The 21365-nt window shown below is 37.3% G+C and overlaps 1 protein-coding gene across 1 annotated transcript in view; it reads left to right on the top strand.

The window, feature by feature from the left end:
- Nucleotides 1–21365, top strand: part of LOC136311016 (cytochrome P450 2C21-like) — a 38912-nt gene that overhangs the window by 13238 nt on the left and 4309 nt on the right. Inside the window, exons 5-8 of the mRNA XM_066240166.1 lie at nt 15694–15870; nt 16813–16954; nt 19597–19784; nt 20941–21082. Coding sequence (XP_066096263.1) covers nt 15694–15870; nt 16813–16954; nt 19597–19784; nt 20941–21082 — 649 coding nt within the window. The remainder of the gene's footprint in view (nt 1–15693; nt 15871–16812; nt 16955–19596; nt 19785–20940; nt 21083–21365) is intronic.

Raw genomic sequence — 21365 nt, 5'->3', positions numbered from 1 at the left:
AACTATCATTTGTAACCAATCAGTGGGTTATCAAATCAATTCAGTGTGTTAAAATTTAATTTAAGCCAGGCCTATTGTGCACAGTAGATAGAGTGTTGACCTGGGATGCTGACATCACCAGTTCAAAACCCTGGGCTTGTCTGGTCAAGGCACATATGGGAAGCAACTGCTATGAGTTGATGCTTCCTGCTTCTTCTTCTAGTTTTCTCTCTCTCTATCCTCTCTCTAAAATCAATCAATAAAATTTTTTTAAAAAAAGAAAACTAAATTTAAAACATTAAACATAGTAATAAAAAGACAAATATTATCTCACAGTGCATCAAATGATATCAAAGTATTTTTCTGATTCTTACATCTATAGATGAAGAGGCTGGTGGCAAAGGGGGCAAGGGGGACATTGAGGGGAACATAGGGGTTGGGGGATGTATTTGGTGGGACACTTGAATCTATGTAAACACAATAAATTAAAATCAATAAAATTTAATTCTCTAAAAAAAAAAGAGGGTGGTGGCATAAAATGTATTTCTTACTATAGTGCATTGTCAGAGAATGTTAGTAACCCATAATATGCAATCACTAATAACTAATAATCTATGTGAATCATAAGCTCATGTTATGTTCGACCTGGGAAGGACCCGGGTGAACAAATAATCAACTTCTCATTTTTGAATCATCGATAGAGATTAAGCATATTTTTCAAAGCAGCCAAGAGTAAGAATGAACAAGACCTAGAATCTAGATTTCTTGGTTCTCTTTCTAGTTTGATACAAGCTTCCAGCCAAATAAATTGTTCCAGTGCCTACCTACCAAGGGTATTAAATCATGTAGGAGCCAGCTAAAGAAGAGTCAGTAAATTCCAGGATTGGGAATGGCCTAATGAATAAAGGCAGTGTGAATATTCTTTGTTTTTAATTTTAAGGGTGTGACATTGATAAATCAGGGTACATATGTAAACATCTCCAGGTTATTTTGACATTTGATTATGTTGCATACCCATCACCCAAAGTCAAATTGTCTTCTGTCACCTTCTATCTGGTTTTCTTTGTGCCCCTCACCTCCCCCCCTCGGTAACCACCACACTCTTATTCGTGTCTCTGAGTCTCTTTTTTATGTCTCACCTATGTATGCAATCATATAGTTCTTAGTTTTTTATGATTTACTTATTTCACTCAGTATAATGTTATCAAGGTCCATCCATGTTGTTGTAGATCTGATGTCATCATTTCTTATGGCTGAGTAGTATTCCATAGTATATATGTACCACATCTTCTTTATCCAATCATCTGTGTTTTTTTTATTATAGTTTTTTTTTGGGGGGGGGTGTTTTTTGTTTCTTTTTTTGTTTCTTTTTAATCAGGGAGAAATACACATGCTTAGAATATAGATATTGACTTTAATTTTTATTTTATTTATTCATTTTTAGAGAGGAGAGAGAGAGGGAGAGAGAGAGAGAGACAGAGACAGAGAGAAAGAAGGGGGGAGGAGCTGGAAGCATCAACTCCCATATGTGCCTTGACCAGGTAAGCCCAGGGTTTTGAACCGGCGACCTCAGCATTTCCAGGTCGACGCTTTATCCACTGCACCACCACAGGTCAGGCTATCCAATCATCTATTGAAGGACTTTTTGGTTGTTTCCATGTCTTGGCCACTGTGAACAATGCTGCTATGAACATGGGGCTGCATGTGTCTTTATATAGCAATGTTTTTGAGTTTTTGGAGTATATACCCAGTAGAGAGATTGCTGGGTTATAATAGCTCTATTTTTAATTTTTTGAGGAACCACCATACTTTCTTCCATAATAGTTGTACTACTTTATATTCCCACCAACAGTGGATGAGGGTTCCTTTTTCTCCACAGCCTCTCCAGCACTTGTTATTACCCGTCTTGTTGATAATAGCTCATCTAACAGGTGTGAGGTGGTATCTCATTGTAGTTTTGATTTGCATTTCTCTGATAACTAATGAAGATGAGCATCTTTTCATACATCTGTTGGCCATTTGTATTTCTTCCTGGGAGAAGTGTCTGTTCATGTCCTCTTCCCATTTTTTTATTGGATTGTTTGTTTGTTTGTTGTTGAGTTTTATGAGTTCTTTGTATATTTTGGATATTAGGCCCTTATCTGAGCTGTTGTTTGAAAATATCATCTCCCATTTAGTTGGCTGTCTTTTTGTTTTGTTGTCAGTATCTCTTGCTGTGCAAAAGCTTCTTAGTCTGATGTAGTCCCATTCATTTATCTTTGCCTTCATTTCCCTTGCCTTTGGAGTCAAATTCATAAAGTGCTCTTTATAACCAAGGTCCATGAGTTTAGTACTTATGTTCTCTTCTATGTAATTTATTGTTCAGGTCTTATATTTAGGTCTTTGATCCATTTTGAATTAATTTTAATACAAGGGGACAAACTGTATTCGAGTTTCATTCTTTTGTATGTGGCTTTCCAGTTTTCTCAGCACCATTTGTTAAAGAGGCTTTCTTTTCTCCATTGTGTGTTGTTGGCCCCTTTATCAATAATTATTTGACCATATATATGTGGTTTTATTTCTGGGCTTTCTATTCTGTTCCATTGGTCTGAGTGTCTATTTTTCTGCCAATACCATGCTGTTTTGATTGTCGTGGCTCTATAATATATATAATTTGAAGTCAGGTATTGTAATGCCGCTAGCTTCATTCTTTTTCCTTAGGATTGCTTTGGCTATTCGGGGTTTTTTATAGTTCCATATAAATCTGATGATTTTTTGTTCCATTTCTTTAAAAAACGTCATTGGAATTTTGATGGGAATTGCATTAAATTTGTATATAGCTTTGGGTAATATAGTCATTTTGACTATATTTATTCTTCCTATCCAGGAACAAGGAATATTTTTCCATTTCATTGTATCTTCTTTGATTTCCCTTAACAATGCTTTGTAGTTTTCATTATATAGGTCCCTTACATTCTTTGTTATATTTATTTCTAGGTATTTTATTTTTGTTGTTGCAACCATGAAGAGGATTATTTTTTTTAGTTCGTTTCCTGATGTTTCATTGTTGGCATATAGGAAGGCAATGGACTTTTGTATATTAATTTTGTATCCTGTGACCTTACTGTATTGGTTTATTGTTTTTAGTAGTCTTTTTGTGGAGTCTTTGGGGTTTTCAATGTATAGGATCATATCATCTGCAAAAAGTGAAATCTTTACTTCTTCTTTTCCAATATGAATGCCTTTTATTTCTTTTTCTTGTCTGATTGCTCTGGCTAGAACTTCCAGCACTATGTTGAATAACAGTGTAGAGAGTGGACAACCTTGTCTTGTTTCTGATTTTAGGGGAAAAGTCCTCATTTTTATGCCATTTAATATGATGTTAGCTGATGGTTTATCATAAATGGCCTTTATTATGTTGAGATATTTTTCTTCTATACCTATTTTGTTGAGCATTTTAAACATAAAATTGTGTTATATTTTATCAAATGCCTTTTCTGCATCTATTGATAGTATCATATGGTTTTTGTCCTTTGTTTTGTTGATATGGTGTATTAAGCTAACCGTTTTATGTATGTTGAACTATCCTTGTGATTCTGGGATAAATCCCACTTGATCATGATGTATTATTTTTTTAATGTGTTGTTGTATTCAATTTGCGAGTATTTTGCTTAGTATTTTAGCATCTGTATTCATTAGTGATATTGGTCTGTAGTTTTCTTTATTTGTGCCGTCCTTGACAGGTTTCAGTATGAGAGTTATGTTGGCCTCATAAAATGTGTTTGAAAGTATTACTTCTTCAATTTTTTGGAAGACTGAGTAGAATAGGAACCAAGTCTTCTTTGAATGTTTGATAGAATTCAGTAGTATAACCATGTGGCCCTGGACTTTTATTTTTGGGGAGGTTTTTGATAGTTGTTTTTATTTCCTCCCTGCTTATGGGTCTGTTTAGGCTTTCTGCTTCATCATGATTTAGTCTAGGAAGATTGTATTGCTCTAGAAATTTATCCATTTCTTCTAGATTGTTAAATTTGGTAGCATATAGTTTTTCATAGTATTCTACAATAATTCTTTATATATCTATAATATCTGTGGTAATTTCTCCTCTTTCATTTTGGATTTTGTTTATTTGAGTCCTTTCTCTTTTTTCCTTAGTGAGTCTTGCCAAGGGTTTGTCAATTTTGTTGATCTTTTCATAGAACCAGCTCTTTGTTTTATTAATTTTTCTATAGTTTTTCTGTTCTCTATTTTGTTTATTTCTGCTCTGATTTTTATTATTTCCTTTCTTCTGCTGGTTTTGGGTTGCCTTTGTTCTTCTTTTTCTAGTTCCTTAAAATGTGAAGTTAAGTGGTTTACTTAGGCTTTCTGTTGTTTGTTCATATAGGCCTGTAATGATATGAACTTTCCTCTTATTACTGCTTTTGCTGCATCTCAGAGATTCTGATAAGTCATATTGTTATTTTCATTTGTCTTTATGTAACTTTTAATCTCTGCGCTTATTTTTTCTTTGACCCACTCATTATTTAAAAGTATGTTGTTTAGTTTCCACATTTTTGTGGGTTTGTTTACCTCTTTTTTGCAGTTGAATTCTAGTTTCAAGGCTTTATGATCAGAGAATATGCTTGGTATGATATCAATCTTTCTGAATTTGTTGGTGTTATTTTTGTGGCCCAACATATGGTCAATTCTTGAGAATGTTTCATGTACACTAAAGAAAAATGTATACTCTGACGTTTTGGGATGAAAAGTCCTATAGATGTCTATCATATCCAATTTTTCTAGTGTTTCGTTTAAGGTCAATATTTCTTTATTAATTTTCTGTTTGAATGAACGATCTAGAGCCGCCAGCGGTGTATTGAGGTCTACAAGTATGATTGTATATTTGTCAGTTTTTGTTTTTAGGTCAGTAGGTGTCTTATATATTTTGGTGCTCCTTGGTTTGGTGCATATATATTAAGAAGTGTTATGTCTTCTTGATTCAATGTTCCCTTTATCATTATGAAATGACTGTTTTTGTCTCTGATTACCTTTGCTGTCTTGTAGTCAGCATTGTTAGATATGAGTATTGCTACACCTGCTTTTTTTTGGATGTTATTTTCTTGGAGTATTGTTTTCCAGCCTTTCACTTTGAATTTGTTTTTATCCTTGTATCTTAGATGTGTTTCTTGTAGGCAGCATACAGTTGGATTTTCTTTTTTAATCCATTCTGCTACTCTCTGTCTTTTTATTGGTGAGTTCAATCTGTTTATCTTTAGTGTAATTATTGACATTTGAGGATTTCCTATTGCCATTTTATATGTTGCTTTCTGATAGTTTTGTATCTTTGTTTTTCTATCATTTGTTTTTGTTTGGTTATAATCCATACTTCTTTTCTCTGTTTCTTCTTTTTTCAAGCCATGTGCTTCTGTGGTGGTTTTTTCAGGGGTGGTTACCATTAAGTAATGAAAAGGGTACCTATCATGTTCATTGTAGTACATTATCTCATGAGTGCTTCTGTACTCCATCCTCCTTTGCTCCTGTTAATCTGTCCTCTCCCCTTTTCTGTATTTGTTGTCACAGATTAAATTTTATTTTATTGTATTCTTGATGGAGCTTTTACTTGTAGTTCTGTTTTGTTTTGTTCTTTGTATCTGGTCAGAAAACCCTCTTTAGTATTTCCTGAAGTGGGGTTTTCTGGTGATAAATTCCCTCATCTTTTCTGTATCTGTGAATGTTTTTATTTTTCCTTCATATTTGAAGGATAGCTTTGATGGGTATAATATTCTTGGCTGGAAGTTCGTCTCTTTCAGAACTTTAAATATTGGGGTCCCCTCTCTTCTAGCTTGTAGAGTTTCTTCTGAGAAATCTGATGATAATCTAATGGTCTTTCCTGTATATGTTGTATTCTTCTTTTCCCTGGCTGCCTTGAGAATTTTTTTTTTTTTTAAATAAATTTTTATTAATGGTAATGGGATGACATTAATAAATCAGGGTACATATATTCAAAGAAAACATGTCTAGGTTATTTTGTCATCAAATTATGTTGCAAACCCCTCGCCCAAAGTCAGATTGTCCTCTGTCACCCTCTATCTAGTTCTCTGTGCCCCTCCCCCTCCCCCTAACTCTCTCCCTCCCTCCCTCCCATGTCCTCCCTCCCCCCCCCCCCTTGGTAACCACCACACTCTTGTCCATGTCTCTTAGTCTCATTTTTATGTTCCACCAATGTATGGAATCATGTAGTTCTTGTTTTTTTCTGATTTGCTTATTTCACTCCTTATAATGTTATCAAGATCCCACCATTTTGCTGTAAATGATCTGATGTCATCATTTCTTATGGCTGAGTAGTATTCCATAGTGTATATGTGCCACATCTTCTTTATCCAGTCTTCTATTGAAGGGCTTTTTGGTTGTTTCCATGTCTTGGCCACTGTGAACAGTGCTGCAATGAACATGGGGCTACATGTGTCTTCACGTATCAATGTTTCTGAGGTTTTGGGGTATATACCCAGTAGAGGGATTGCTGGGTCATAAGGTAGTTCTATTTGCAGTTTTTTGAGGAACCACCATACTTTCCTCCATAATGGTTGTACTACTTTACAGTCCCACCAACAGTGAATGAGGGTTCCTTTTTCTCCACAGCCTCTCCAACATTTGCTATTACCCGTCTTGTTGATAAAAGCTAATCTAACAGGAGTGAGGTGGTATCTCATTGTAGTTTTGATTTGCATTTCTCTAATAACTAATGAAGCTGAGCATCTTTTCATATATCTGTTGGCCATTTGTATCTCTTCCTGGGAGAAGTGTCTGTTCATGTCCTCTTCCCATTTTTTTATTGGATTGTTTGTTTGTTTGTTGTTGAGTTTTATGAGTTCTTTGTAAATTTTGGATATTAGGCCCTTATCTGAGCTGTCGTTTGAAAATATCATTTCCCATATAGTTGGCTGTCTGTTTATTTTGATATCAGTTTCTCTTGCTGAGCAAAAACTTTTAATTCTGATGTAGTCCCATTCATTTATCTTTGCCTTCACTTCTCTTGCCATTGGAGTCAAGTTCATAAAATGTTCTTTAAAACCCAGGTCCATGATTTTAGTACCTATGTCTTCTTCTATGTACTTTATTGTTTCAGGTCTTATATTTAGGTCTTTGATCCATTTTGAATTAATTTTAGTACACGGGGACAGGCTGTAGTCGAGTTTCATTCTTTTGCATGTGGCTTTCCAGTTTTCCCAACACCATTTGTTGAAGAGGCTTTCTTTTCTCCATTGTGTGTTGTTGGCCCCTTTATCAAAGATTATTTGACCATATATATGTGGTTTTATTTCTGGGCTTTCTATTCTGTTCCATTGGTCTGAGTGTCTATTTTTCTGCCAATACCATGCTGTTTTGATTATTGTGGCCCTATAATATAGTTTAAAGTCAGGTATTGTAATGCCCCCAGCTTCATTCTTTTTCCTTAGGATTGTTTTGGCTATTCGGGGTTTTTTATAGTTCCATATAAATCTGATGATTTTTTGTTCCAGTTCTTTAAAAAATCTCATAGGGATTTTGATGGGAATTGCATTAAATTTGTATATTGCTTTGGGTAATATGGCCATTTTGATAATATTTATTCTTCCTATCCAAGAACAAGGAATATTTTTCCATCTCATTGTATCTTTTTCGATTTCCCTTAACAATGCTTTGTAATTTTCATTATATAGGTCCTTTACGTTCTTTGTTATGTTTATTCCTAGGTATTTTATTTTTTTTGTTGCAATCGTGAAGGGGATTATTTTTTTGAGTTCGTTTTCTAATATTTCATTGTTGGCATATAGAAAGGCTATGGACTTTTGTATGTTAATTTTGTATCCTGCGACCTTACTGTATTGGTTTATTGTTTCTAATAATCTTTTTGTGGAGTCCTTCGGGTTTTCGATGTATAGGATCATATCATCAGCAAAAAGTGATAGCTTTACTTCTTCTTTTCCGATATGGATGCCTTTTATTTCTTTGTCTTGTCTGATTGCTCTGGCCAGAACTTCTAGCACCACGTTGAATAAGAGTGGAGAGAGTGGACAACCCTGTCTTGTTCCTGATTTAAGGTAGAAAGTCCTCAGTTTTATGCCGTTTAATAGGATGTTGGCTGATGGTTTATCATATATGGCCTTTATCATGTTGAGATATTTTCCTTCTATACCCATTTTGTTGAGAGTCTTAAACATAAAATTGTGTTGTATTTTATCAAAAGCCTTTTCTGCATCTATTGATAAGATCATGTGGTTTTTGTTCTTTGTTTTGTTGATATGGTGTATTACGTTAACCGTTTTGCGTATGTTGAACCATCCTTGAGATTCTGGGATGAATCCCACTTGATCATGATGTATTATTTTTTTAATATGTTGTTGTATTCGGTTTGCCAGTATTTTGTTTAGTATTTTAGCATCTGTATTCATTAGAGATATTGGTCTGTAGTTTTCTTTTTTTGTGCCATCCTTGCCAGGTTTTGGTATGAGGGTTATGTTGGCCTCATAAAATGTGTTTGGAAGTATTGCTTCTTCTTCAATTTTTTGGAAGACTTTGAGTAGAATAGGAACCAAGTCTTCTTTGAATGTTTGATAGAATTCACTAGTATAACCGTCTGGGCCTGGACTTTTATTTTTGGGGAGATTTTTAATAGTTTTTTCTATTTCCTCCCTGCTGATTGGTCTGTTTAGGCTTTCTGCTTCTTCATGACTCAGTCTAGGAAGGTTGTATTGTTCTAGGAATTTATCCATTTCTTCTAGATTGTTGTATTTGGTGGCATATAATTTTTCATAGTATTCTACAATAATTCTTTGTATTTCTATGATGTCTGTGGTGATCTCTCCTCTTTCATTTTGGATTTTATTTATTTGAGTCCTGTGTCTTTTTTCCTTGGTGAGTCTTGCCAAGGGTTTGTCAATTTTGTTGATCTTTTCAAAGAACCAGCTCCTTGTTTTATTGATTTTTTCTATAGTTTTTCTGTTCTCTATTTCATTTATTTCTGCTCTGATTTTTATTATCTCCTCTCTTCGGCTGGTTTTGGGTTGTCTTTGTTCTTCTTTTTCTAGTTCCTTAAGGTGTGAAGTTAAGTGGTTTACTTCGGCTCTCTCTTGTTTGTTCATATAGGCCTGAAGTGATATGAACTTTCCTCTTATTACTGCTTTTGCTGCATCCCAGAGATTCTGATATGTCGTATTTTCATTTTCATTTGTCTGTATATATCTTTTGATTTCTGCACTTATTTCTTCTTTGACCCATTCATTTTTTAGAAGTATGTTGTTTAGTTTCCACATTTTTGTGGGTTTTTCCCCCTCTTTTTTGCAGTTGAATTCTAGTTTCAAGGCTTTATGATCAGAAAATATGCTTGGTACAATTTCAATTTTTCTAAATTTGCTGATATTGTCTTTGTGGCCCAACATATGGTCAATTCTTGAGAATGTTCCATGTACACTAGAGAAAAATGTATACTCTGTCGCTTTGGGATGAAGTGTCCTGTAGATGTCTATCATATCCAGGTGTTCTAGTATTTCGTTTAAGGCCACTATATCTTTATTGATTCTCTGTTTGGATGACCGATCTAGAACTGTCAGCGGTGTATTGAGGTCTCCAAGTATGATTGTATTTTTGTTAGTTTTTGTTTTAAGGTCAATAAGTAGCTGTCTTATATATTTTGGTGCTCCTTGGTTTGGTGCATATATATTAAGGATTGTTATGTCTTCTTGATTCAACTTCCCCTTAATCATTATGAAATGACCATTTTTGTCTCTGAGTACTTTTTCTGTCTTGTAGTCAGCATTATTTGATATGAGTATTGCTACGCCTGCTTTTTTTTGGGTGTTGTTTGCTTGGAGTATTGTTTTCCAGCCTTTCACTTTGAATTTGTTTTTATCCTTGTTGCTTAGATGTGTTTCTTGTAGGCAGCATATAGTTGGATTTTCTTTTTTAATCCATTCTGCTACTCTGTGTCTTTTTATTGGTAAGTTTAATCCATTTACATTTAGTGTAATTATTGACACTTGTGGGTTCCCTACTGCCATTTTATAAATTGCTTTCTGTTAGTTTTGTATCTAGTGTGACTCTTCTCTTTTGTTTTTCTATCATTTGTTTTTGTTTGTTTGTGTTCCATACTTCTTTCCTCTGTTGCTACCTTTTTTAAGTCAAGTGTTTTTGTGGTGGTTTTTTTAAGGGTGGTTACCATTAAGTAATGAAAAGGGTACCTACCATATTCATTGTAGTACCCTATCTTATAAGTATTTCTGCACTTCATCATCCTTTGCTACTGTTAATCTCCATCCTCTCCCCCCTTTTTTTCCTTTGTTGTCACAGTTTAAGTTTGGTTTTATTGTGTTCTTGGTGGAGCTGTTACTTGTGGTGTTGTTTTCTTTTGTTCTTTGAATCTGGTTGGAAAACCCCCCTTAGTATTTCCTGGAGTGGGGGCTTTCTGTTGATAAATTCTCTCATCTTTTCTGTATTTGTGAATGTATTTATATCTCCTTCATACTTGAAGGATAGCTTTGATGGGTATAGTATTCTTGGCTGAAAGTTCCTCTCTTTCAGGGCTTTAAATATTGGGGTCCACTCTCTTCTAGCTTGTAGAGTTTCTGCTGAGAAATCTGATGATAATCTAATAGGCCTTCCTTTATATGTTGTACTCTTCTTTTCCCTGGCTGCCTTGAGAATTTTTTCTTTGTCATTGGTTTGTGTCATCTTTATTATGATGTGCCTTGGAGTGGGTTTGTTGGGGTTAAGAAAACTTGGTGTTCTGTTTGCTTCTTGAATTTGAGGCTTTAGTTCCTTCCACAGGCTTGGGAAGTTCTCATCTATTATTTGTTTGAGTATATTCTCCATTCCATTTTCTTTCTCTTCTCCCTCTGATATACCTATTATTCTTATGTTATTCTTTCTGATGGAGTCAGACAATTCCTGTAGGGCTTTCTCATTTTTTATTATTTTTGAGTCTCTTTCTTCTTCTCTCTGTTGTGCCTCAAGTTGTTTGTCTTCTATTTCACTAATCCTATCTTCAATCTGGGCTGTTCTGTTAGCTAAGCTTGTTACCTCGTTTTTCAGCTCGTGAATTGAGTTTTTCATTTCTGTTTGATTTGTTTTTATAGTTTCAATTTCCTTGGTAATATATTCTTTGTGTTCACTGAGTTGTTTTCTGATCTCCCTATATTGCCTTTCTGTGTTTTCTTGTATATCTCTGAGTATTTTTAAGATTTCTATTTTAAATTCTCTGTCATTTAGCTCCAAGGCTTCCAATATGTTAAGTCTTTTCTCCATAGATTTTTCCACATCTATTTGTGTTACCTCTCTTTCTTTTGTATCCATAATATTCGATTTTCTCTTTCTTGTCGGCATCTGAGGGTGGTCTTATTGATAGCACGAAGGCGCACTCCCTGGCGGCTTGAATGAGCGTCGCTGCGGTAGCTTCCTCCACACCCTCGTCTCTCAGATTCAAGTGATAACAGTCCTTTTGCTTTCAGTTTGTGTGGAACTCCGGAATGCTCCAAGGATAAATTTTTCTGTTTCTAGTTGATAAATTTGTTGTGATTTAGGGGAGAGCTGTCGGACGCGCTTCTCACGGCGCCATTTCCGTGACGTCACAAGGTATATTGGCGTTCCCACACCGGGAGTCGAAGAGAATTTTTTATTTGTCATTGGTTTGTGCTTATTTCATTATGATGTGCCCCAGAGTAGGTTTGTTAGAGTTAAGATAACTCGGTGTTCTGTTTGCTTCTTGAATTCGAGGCTTTAGTTCTTTCCACAGGCTTGGGAAGCTGTCATCTATTATTTGTTTGGATATGTCCTCCATTCCATTTTCTCTCTCTTCTCCTTCTGATATACCCCTTTTTCTTATGTTGCTTCTTTGTGGAGTCAGACAATTCCTGTAGGGCTTTCTCATTTTTTTTAATTCATGAGTCTCTCTCCTTTTCTCTCTGTAGTGCCTCTAGTTGCCTGTCTTCTATGTCACTAATTCTTTCCTCTATCTGGCCTGTTCTATTAGCTAAGCTTGTTACCTCATTTTTCAGTTCATGAATTGAGTTTTTCATCTCTGTTTGATTCATTTTCATAGTTTCAGTTTCCTTGGTGATGTATTTTTTCTGTTCATTGAATTGTTTTTTGAGCTCCCTAAATTGCCTTTCTGTGCTTTCTTGTATATCCCTGAATATTTTTAGGATTTCAATTTTAAATTCTCTGTCATTTAACTCCAAGGTCTCCAAGCTATTTTTTTCTATAGATATTTCTTCATCTATCTAAGCTACATCTCTGTCTTTTGTATCCATGATATTTGATTTCTATTTCCTTAATGGAATTTGAGAGTGATATTGTTAATAACACTAATAAGAGTTGATAAAGAATAAAAAATAAAGATAAAAAATTAAAAAAAATTTTTTTTGAGAAAATACATTGGAAAACTGAAAATTATATTGTGCTAAATGGAACAAAAACTATATAGAATGAAGGGCCTGAGTTGGGGAGAAGTGACAAAGAGGCAAAAAATGAGGTAATTTGTATTCCACAAAATACAACATGGAAAATATTTGGATCAAGAATAAAATAATTTGTTTGTAAATAATGGTCAAATGAGAGATATAGTGAAAGAGAAAAGAGGGAAAAAATAAAAAGAAAAATAAATACAGTGAAAGATGCAAATTCTATTGTATTAAGTGAAACAAAATCTACATAGAATGGAGAGCTGGAGTTGGGGGGAATGCTAATGAGTTAAACAGTGAGGTAAAAAGCACACAAAATGCCACAAAGAAAAGATTTGAATCCAAAATAAAATAATTTGTTTATGAGTGAGGATCAAATGAGAGGAAAAGTGAAACAGAAAAGAAGAAACCAAAAGAGAGGGAGAAAAAAAGAAAAAAGAAAAAAAGAAGAGAGTTAAAGTTTTTGGAATGTAACCCTCATAGATAGAGAGAAAAAAAGAATGGAAAATATAACACCTATAGGTTATGAAGTTCAAAATGAAAAGAAAAGAATAAAATGGATAGAGGATAAAAGGACCAAGGTGCAAGAAAAAAAAGATACAAAAATGAAAAGAAAAAAAATGGAAAAAGTTATAAAGACTAGATTTTTCTGGTTTTGAGAGGTTATCTTCTTCCTTTTCCTTCTTTCTCTCTCTTTTTATCCGGTGGCATTGTACCCCAGGTTTTGCCCCTGTGACACTCTTAGGTAGAGATTTGCAGTTGATATGTCGTTATGGCAATGACATAAACTAGGCCTCAGTCCCATTGGTAGGCAGGACTTATTAGCATTTACAGGCTTCGACAATGGGAGAGTCCATTTTCCCAGAGCCGCTCCCCCAGTCTCTCCTTCCTGAACCAGCAGCCTGGGGACCCAGCTGTGAATTTGCCACCGCCATTGTCTGGTGAGCAAGAGGCTCTAAGAGCTGCCAAAAACCCCCTCTATCCCCACTCAACACAGGATTCTGGGTAAGGCCTTGCCAACCCAAGCCACCAGCGTAATCAGGCAGGGCTGGCAGCTGATTGCTCCTCGGGTGTCTTTCTATGAGCCTCCAGGTATGTCTAGTATGCCTCAGCGTTTTGCGGGACTACTCTCCCCAGGTTTTTTGCACTTTGTAACCTGTATCGGCTGGCAGAAAGATGCCCCCATCACTGCCTGCAGAACAAGAGGTCTTAAAAACTGCCAAGTCTCTCTTCCAGGTCCTTTTAAAGCACAGCCCTGGGAATAAAAGCTCTGCTGACTAGAGCCACCAGCTTAAGCAGGCAGGGGGGCAAGCTGACTTCTGGTCAGGCTCCTTTGTAAGGTTCCCCGGGTATGTCTAGTTAAATTTGCCTTAGAGCTCCATGGGGATGCTCTTCACAGGCTTCTCCCTTGCTGGGAAGCCTACAGCCTAGCCTGCCCAACTTCTTCAGTGTTCTCTGAGGTCTGTTCCGTAGAAATGTATTTTTTACCCTGTATTCGCTGGCAGGAAGTTGCCCCAGCCATTGCCTGCTGAGCGAGGGGCCCTAAGAACTACCAAGTCCCTCTTCTGGGTTTTCTTAAATCACAGACCTAGGAAAGAAGACCTTGTCAGCCAGAGCCACTGCCAGTGTAATCCAGCTGGGCAGTGAGTAGACTGTGGATTAAGCTTTTTTCAGTGATCCATGGGTCTGCTCTCCATAGGCTGTCAACAAGCTGCCTGCATGCCCTTCCCCCAGCACTTCTGTAGTTTTCTTCCTGGGGAATTTGCTTTGTTAGCGCCCCACCAGGAGAGGTCCAGGCGTAGGAAAGCTGGCTTTCGTGCACTCCCCGCACACTGTTGTTTGGGGAGTAGGTGTTATACAGAGACTCTGGCTGTAGCCCACACAGAAGGCCACTGCTGACAGTCTCTGACCCAGCCCCTCCATCTGGGAACACAGGCGCCCATGACCGAGGCGCTAGGAGGAACCACGCGAACACTGCCCGCACTCGCTGATCCAGAGACCGGGGGTAAACAAAGCCCACTCCACAGGCAAGCCACTTGCCCACCTCTGCCGGGGTTTGCTGCTGGTGTTAGCTCCGTGTAGGTTGAGCCGCGGGCACACTGTCTCCTCGGCTTGCATGTTTCCACCCTAGCCCTCCCTTCTTCTCAGTTCCAAGTGAAAAAAACTTTCCTTGGGTCAGTGAAGAAAGCGGAATACTCCATTCTCCGCCCTATTTCCTTCAGAGTGTTTTTTCAGCCACCTTTTCACCTGATCATACCATTGTTTGATGTGTGTGTATTTCTGATGCTCCTGGGATTGTTTTTCTTTCTCTAGTTATTGAATTTGTTGAAATTTCCAGGAGAGGTATCAGGAGTCCTCCTCATGGTGCCATTTCTCTGATGTCACAAGTGTGCATATTCTTGAGGGCACAAATACCTAAATAAAAATAAGCTAAGTAATTTGGCATTTCCTTAATCTTCCTGATACACTGTCTCTTCATTACTAAACAAGGGTATGAGTGCAATCTTTTTAGGTGACTGTAGAAATATGTGTAGGGTAAACTGGGAGGAACACTGGGTTCTAGCTCTGTCACTAGGCTGGTGTCACAGAGTGGTGGAGTAGCCTTTCTCAACCTCAGTATCCTCATTTGGAAAGAGGTAGTATGCTTCTTAATACTTTCAGAGAACTATGGTTAGGAAAAGAATTTAAAGGTTTTAAAACTGCTTTGTAACGTGTGTGTCTGTTGTCCTATAACTCTGAATATTTACCGTTCCTTCCATTTTCTTTTTCCACACACACAAGAGAGAAAAGGAGAGAAAGAGGAATGAAGAGAGACAGGAAGGGAGAGATATGAGAAGCATCAAATCATAGTTGCGGCACTTTAGTTTTTCATTGACTGCTTTCTCTTATGTGTCTTGACTAGGAAGTGGGGACTCTAGCCAAGCAAGTGACCCCTTGCTCAAGCGACTGACCTTGCACTTAATACTGTGACCTTGGGCTTCAAGCTAGAGACATCTGGGCTCAAGCCAGTGACCTTTGGGCTCAAACCAGTGACCATGGCCTTGTGTTGATGATCTCACACTCAAGCCGGTCACCGGCTCTCAAGCTAGTAAGCCCATACTCAAGTCTGCGAACTCAATTTGTGTCCCAAGTTGATGTTCTATCCACTACACCAACACTGGTCAGGCCAGTTGCTTTTCTTTCAAATTCCAAGTATGTCTTATTGCAGGATGCATGTTTTATTCATCTTTAGCTGCTCAGCATATAGCAAAGTGTCTGACACATAATATAGGGCTATAAAAGTTTGCTCAGTGAATTAATGAGTGATTCTTTACTCTTTCAGCTCTACAATGCATTCCCACATTTAATACATTATCTCCCTGGATGTCATAATGAATTATTTGAAAACATTGTTAAACAGAAAGAATTTATTATGGAAAAAGTAAAAGAACACCAGGAATCCCTGGACCTCAATAACCCTCGAGACTTTATTGACTACTTCCTGATTCAAATGGAAAAGGTATAAAATATTCTGATTTGCAATTTTATCTTTGCTGGTGATGTGACTCATGGATTAGTTTTAATCTTTCACAGTGAAATTGGGATAATAAAATGAATGCATCTTCCTAAGGATGTATTAACTACTTGTACAACCTGTTGCTTCTGCAAACCATAATGAGTGTCTTGAAATAGTCCAAATTCTCACTAAAAATGACTTACAAGGCTTTATATTTACCTTGTTAAACCTGGTTCTTTATTTGGAACAGGTTTAAAGACATCCACAAACAAGTACACACACATTCAAGATTAATGATAAACAACATATATCTTTCATAAAATAAGTTCCGTGAAAGCAAGATGGTACATGTGAGGAAACTCAGGAATGCATAAGAACCTAGAAAGGTTTACCTTGGAAAGCTACTAGGAAATCTTGCCAAATGAGGTAGTTTTAGAGGAAATGCTGGCTTAGATGAACAGAGATGACAAACTGGGTCTAGGGAATGATGATCAAGTGTGTGGAATTTTCAGAGGTTATCTTGATTGTAACTGAGAAACTGCTGTCGGTGTCATGGCTGGCGACATTGGGAATAGTGATGCTGTTAGCAGGTGGGTGGTTCTGGAGGCTGAATGAGAAATTTAGACATGATAAAATACACAATAGGTCATAGAACTGTCAGTGAGTAGTCATGATGACTTGATAAAAATTATGTTTGAAAGAACTGATTGACTCATGAGTGAGAAAGTAGGAATCAAAAAGGACTTACGGAAAATTTGTAACTCTGATTTTATTTTAACTGTTTGAAGGACACCTAATAACTCATCTAACTTTACCTTCAGCTATTACATTCTCTGCTGTCTGGATTAATTTGTAAAATAAGCAAATAATGATGTTATATTGAGATACATTACAGTACCTCTAAGGTTCTTCTATTTATAAGTAATTCTAAGATATTATTACTAGGAAAAGCAGAATCAACAGTCTGTATTTACTATAGAAAATTTGATCCATACTGTGTGGGACATCTTTAGTGCGGGAACAGAGACAACAAGCTCCACCCTGAAATATGGACTCCTGCTTCTGCTAAAACACCCAGAGGTCACAGGTATGATAACAGACGATGGTCAAGATAAAATTTGGGGTAGAAATGGCGGGCAGCACTGATAATTCTCCCATTCTTCACCTGTCTAGACAATATTCCAAAAAAAAAATTCCATTACTAATAATCTTTCTAACATTAGAGAAATTAAAGTTAAATTATAGAGAAATTTATGAGAAAATGAGAAAAAATGAGAAAAAAATTTAAATAACAGCAGAGCTTTGAAGGGCAGAAGTCATTGTTCTTCCTGTAATGGTAGAGTATCCTTGATTTGCATCAGACCAGATGAAGTAGGCAGGGTTGTCTTAAGATCTAGGAAAGATTAGCCTTACTCTTCCTCTAAAACAATATCACTTGATATACCTTCCACATCCCAATAAATATATCTTTGTAACCTGACCAGGCAGTGGTGCAGTGGATATAGCGTTGGACTGGGATGTGGAGGACCCAGTTTTGAAACTCCAAGGCTGTGGCCTGAGCACGGGCTGAGCAGCTTGAGCATGGGGTACTGGCTTGAGCATGGGATCACAGACATGACCCCATTGTTGCTGGCTTTAGCCCAAAGGTCATTGGTTTAAATCCCAAGGTCACTGACTTGAGCAAGGGATCACTTGCTCTGCTAGCCCCCCAGTACATCGGAGAGAGCAATCAATGAGCAAGAGATCAAAGGACAAGTAAGATGTTGCAATGAAAAATTGATGGTTCTCATCTCTCTCCCTTCCTATCTGTCCCTGTCTATCACTCTGACTCTCTCTGTCTCTGTCAAAAAAAAAAAAAAAAAAAAAAAGAGAGATTTCTGCTCAAGTGCATTTGCAATCTAAAGATGAACTCAACAAAATCACAATCTTTCTCTACTGGAGTGTCTTACTTTAGAATTAGACACAAATAAAAACTTCTTTTAAAATATACCCTTTTGGGGAAACAAAATTTTCCTCAGAAGCATGATTTCTCTTACAAATGCAATTTTCCCATTTTACCTCCTCTTTTTTATTGAGTTCATATTAGGAGGTTATTTCCTCCACTGTTACGTCATTTTCTGTTTGGTACATGCAGACAGTGTTAGTATAATTAAATCTCAAGAGCTTCTCTCTCCAACATCAGCATCAGATTTTCCTACTTGGTTTAAAGTCCCCTGTCCTCCATTATAACTGGGATGGTTTCCAAAAGGTGCGATTTACAAGCACAGCCTTGAAATCACTTTGCTTGCACACATTGGGGTATGCCATAGCAATGTATTTCTTTCATGTGTCACAGATTCTTTTGGCCAAATAAACTCACTAACTCTTGTAAGACCTATGTCGATTATGACTGTCAATTGTTTGGGACATTTTCCTACACACATTTAAAGCCCTTCTTGTGTCATATTTCCCCAGTTCTTCCATTTTCATTTTCTATTTGGGTTTTTTCTTGCATCATATCCATTTATATGTTCCTTCCCATTATTATCTTTTATTGTGATATTTTGCTAAGCATATGGCTTTATAAGCAGTTTTAACCACTGCATATATCCACTCTCTTCCAGGCAAAACTGATCTCTCAAATTGAGAAGGCAAATTCTAAAACTTCTCTAAATTTCCTAACCTTTCCTTCCTTATAGCTATTAAGCCACATATTTTTCAGATGCTCCATTAAAGGACCATTCTTCATGTGGTAGATACATCCCATATGTCCACAGTAGCCACCCGGTAGTAGAGAAAATGGGTTGTAGGCTCTAACAACAGTGGTTGCAGGTTCTGCTCTACTAGCACATAGCTGTGTGACCTCCGACTCATGACTACCTTTCCCCGTATGACGCCCTCTTCTGTCTAACGAGATGATAATACTTCCTAACATTCACAGAGTCTTTTCCACAAAGGGAAAGTTAATAAGCATTTGTTTTTAACTAATGAATAGTCCTACTTAAGCTATTAACATGATATACTTTGTAGGTAAAGAAAAAATATAATTCACTAACACAAATTACTTACAATAATCTTATTTAAGTTCAAAGATGGTGGGTTTGGGAATAAGAAAGACCCAATAATACCTGGATGTCCTTAAGAAATATATTTACTTTTCTGGATCTCTTTTCTCATTTTTAAGATACATAAACTAATACCAAACACATAAAACTATTCTGAGAAATTAGAAAGAAATATACTAAATAGTGTGGCATGCCTGTCAAATTTTTCACTCTCTATAAATGTTAACTTCTTGTTCCTCTGTGCTGAGTCAACTAAACATCTCATTTAATTACTCTATTTATTAAGCACTTACTGTCCTGGGAAGCTCTTACTCCCTTGGAAGTTACACATTTAATAAAACAAAAACTGTATATACAAAGAGGTTAAACTACATGGTTTGTAGTGATCCTTCCAGATCCCAGGCCCCCTAGTCCATTAAACAAAAATACACAAAATAGAGAATCAAAGTTGAGAAATGAATTTCATGGTACAATTGTGTTTTACATGCACATATATATATTTAAGTCTCTAATAAGACTCGAATTAGCCCAAGAAACTAAAAATCTGTTTCCTTTTCTCCCTTATGGAGGTAGCCAAACATCGTTTTCCTTTCTCCCCATCTCCCAGCACAATGTAACCAAAATTAAGACGGTCATTTCACAAGAGTGTTCCATTTCACATACATTCTGATTCCTGCCGTGCCAGCTAAAGTCCAGGAAGAGATCGACCGTGTGGTTGGCAGAAACCGGAGCCCCTGCATGCAGGACAGGAGCCGCATGCCCTACACGGACGCCGTGGTGCACGAGATCCAGAGATACAGTGACCTCGTTCCCAACAACCTGCCCCATGAGGTGACCCGGGACATTAACTTCAGAGGATACTTTATTCCGAAGGTGAGAGATCCCTTTTTCATGGGAATCAGATTCCGACTATCACTGTAGTGGAATTACAGTCTGCTTCATTTTCTACAGGTATTGCACGTTCAAAACTCAGGCACCTCACCCTCTGTGTTCCTTTCCTTCTAGTCTGCTGACACTACTTTATAAACATAATAGCGCTTACGTTCCCCGAGGATTTCAGTGCACCCTGCGTGTCCGTTAGCGCAGTCTGCTGTCCGCGTCTCTGCTCTCCAGTGTGTTTACTACGCTCCCCACTCAGCCAGCAGCCTGTCCTCCCCTTGTCTCCTCAGCTGTCTGTGTCACTTACTCGTCAAACTTTTCATGAAAAAAAAAAAAAAAAAAAAAGAGCAACAAGTCAACTGAAAGAAAGCATTAGGAGGAGGGATACTTACTATTTTCTCATTCTGATTGGAAAGTAAAGGGTTTTCAAGAATACTGCCACTCAGGTAGAGTTTTGAGGAAGACCTCATACTTGGTTTCAAAGAGAATGAGCTGGATTTTCAATGACTTCAGTACTTGAGAAAATAGTGCAATTTTTAAAGAACAATGTACTCTAGAGAACATCCTTTGTTTTCTGAAAAACAAGTGCTGATATCAGACTACACACTGAAGAGGAAGCCTTGGGCTCCATGAACAGTGACGAGGACTGGCTTATATGGTTTAAGACCTGTTAGGATTGGTCATTAATTTGTTCTGTGACATGAAATAAATAAATTCTCCTTTTAATACCTCAATTTCCTGATGTATAATACAAAAGAATTAGATAAAGGGACGTTTATTTAAAGCTCCATAACATTCTCTTTTTTTTTCAATTTAGTGAGAGGAGGGGAGACAGAGACAGACTCCTGCATGCACCTGCCCAGGATCTACCTGGCATGCCCACTAGGGGACGGTGCTCTGTCCATCTAGGCCACTGCTCCGTTGCAATCGGAGCCATTTTTAATTAAGCCATGGCTGTAGAAGGGGAAGAGAAAAGAGAGAAAAGTGAAAAAAGGAGGGGTGAAGAAGTAGATGGACACTTCTCCTGTGTGCCCTGACCAGGAATCAAACCCAGGACACACGCTGGTCAGATGCTTTACCACTGAGCCAACCGGCCAGGGCCTCCATACCCTTCTTTATAATCTGGTTTGTCTGTTTCTCTTTATATCAGGGCACATCCATATTCACATCTCTGACTTCTATCCTGCACGATAACAAAGAGTTTCCTAACCCAGACCAGTTTGACCCCGGACACTTCTTAGATGAAAGAGGCAACTTTAAGAGGAGTGACTACTTCATGCCTTTTTCAGCAGGTAAGCAAGTTTCTTTTCTATTTGTACATCAGAGGCCAAAGAGATGAGGCAGGGCTTTGTATGGAGGCTACTCTGGGCTGGACAAATTGTCATTTGCATGAGGACAGAGGCACCACTCCCAAAGTCCAGGTTATTTCTCATTGGATTGGAGACTGCTCAATGAGTTCTGTCCCATAATTCACCACTGACATTGCCAAAAGCTCCTCCTAGAGTCAGTTCATTCAGTACACGTCACTGAGGAGCCCGTATGCAGCAGACTCATGCTAAGATCCAAGGATAAAGT

The sequence above is a fragment of the Saccopteryx bilineata genome, chromosome 7 (assembly GCF_036850765.1).
Source record: "Saccopteryx bilineata isolate mSacBil1 chromosome 7, mSacBil1_pri_phased_curated, whole genome shotgun sequence".
In the NCBI taxonomy this organism is placed as follows: domain Eukaryota; kingdom Metazoa; phylum Chordata; class Mammalia; order Chiroptera; family Emballonuridae; genus Saccopteryx; species Saccopteryx bilineata.
This window is presented reverse-complemented; position numbering and strand designations above follow the sequence as displayed.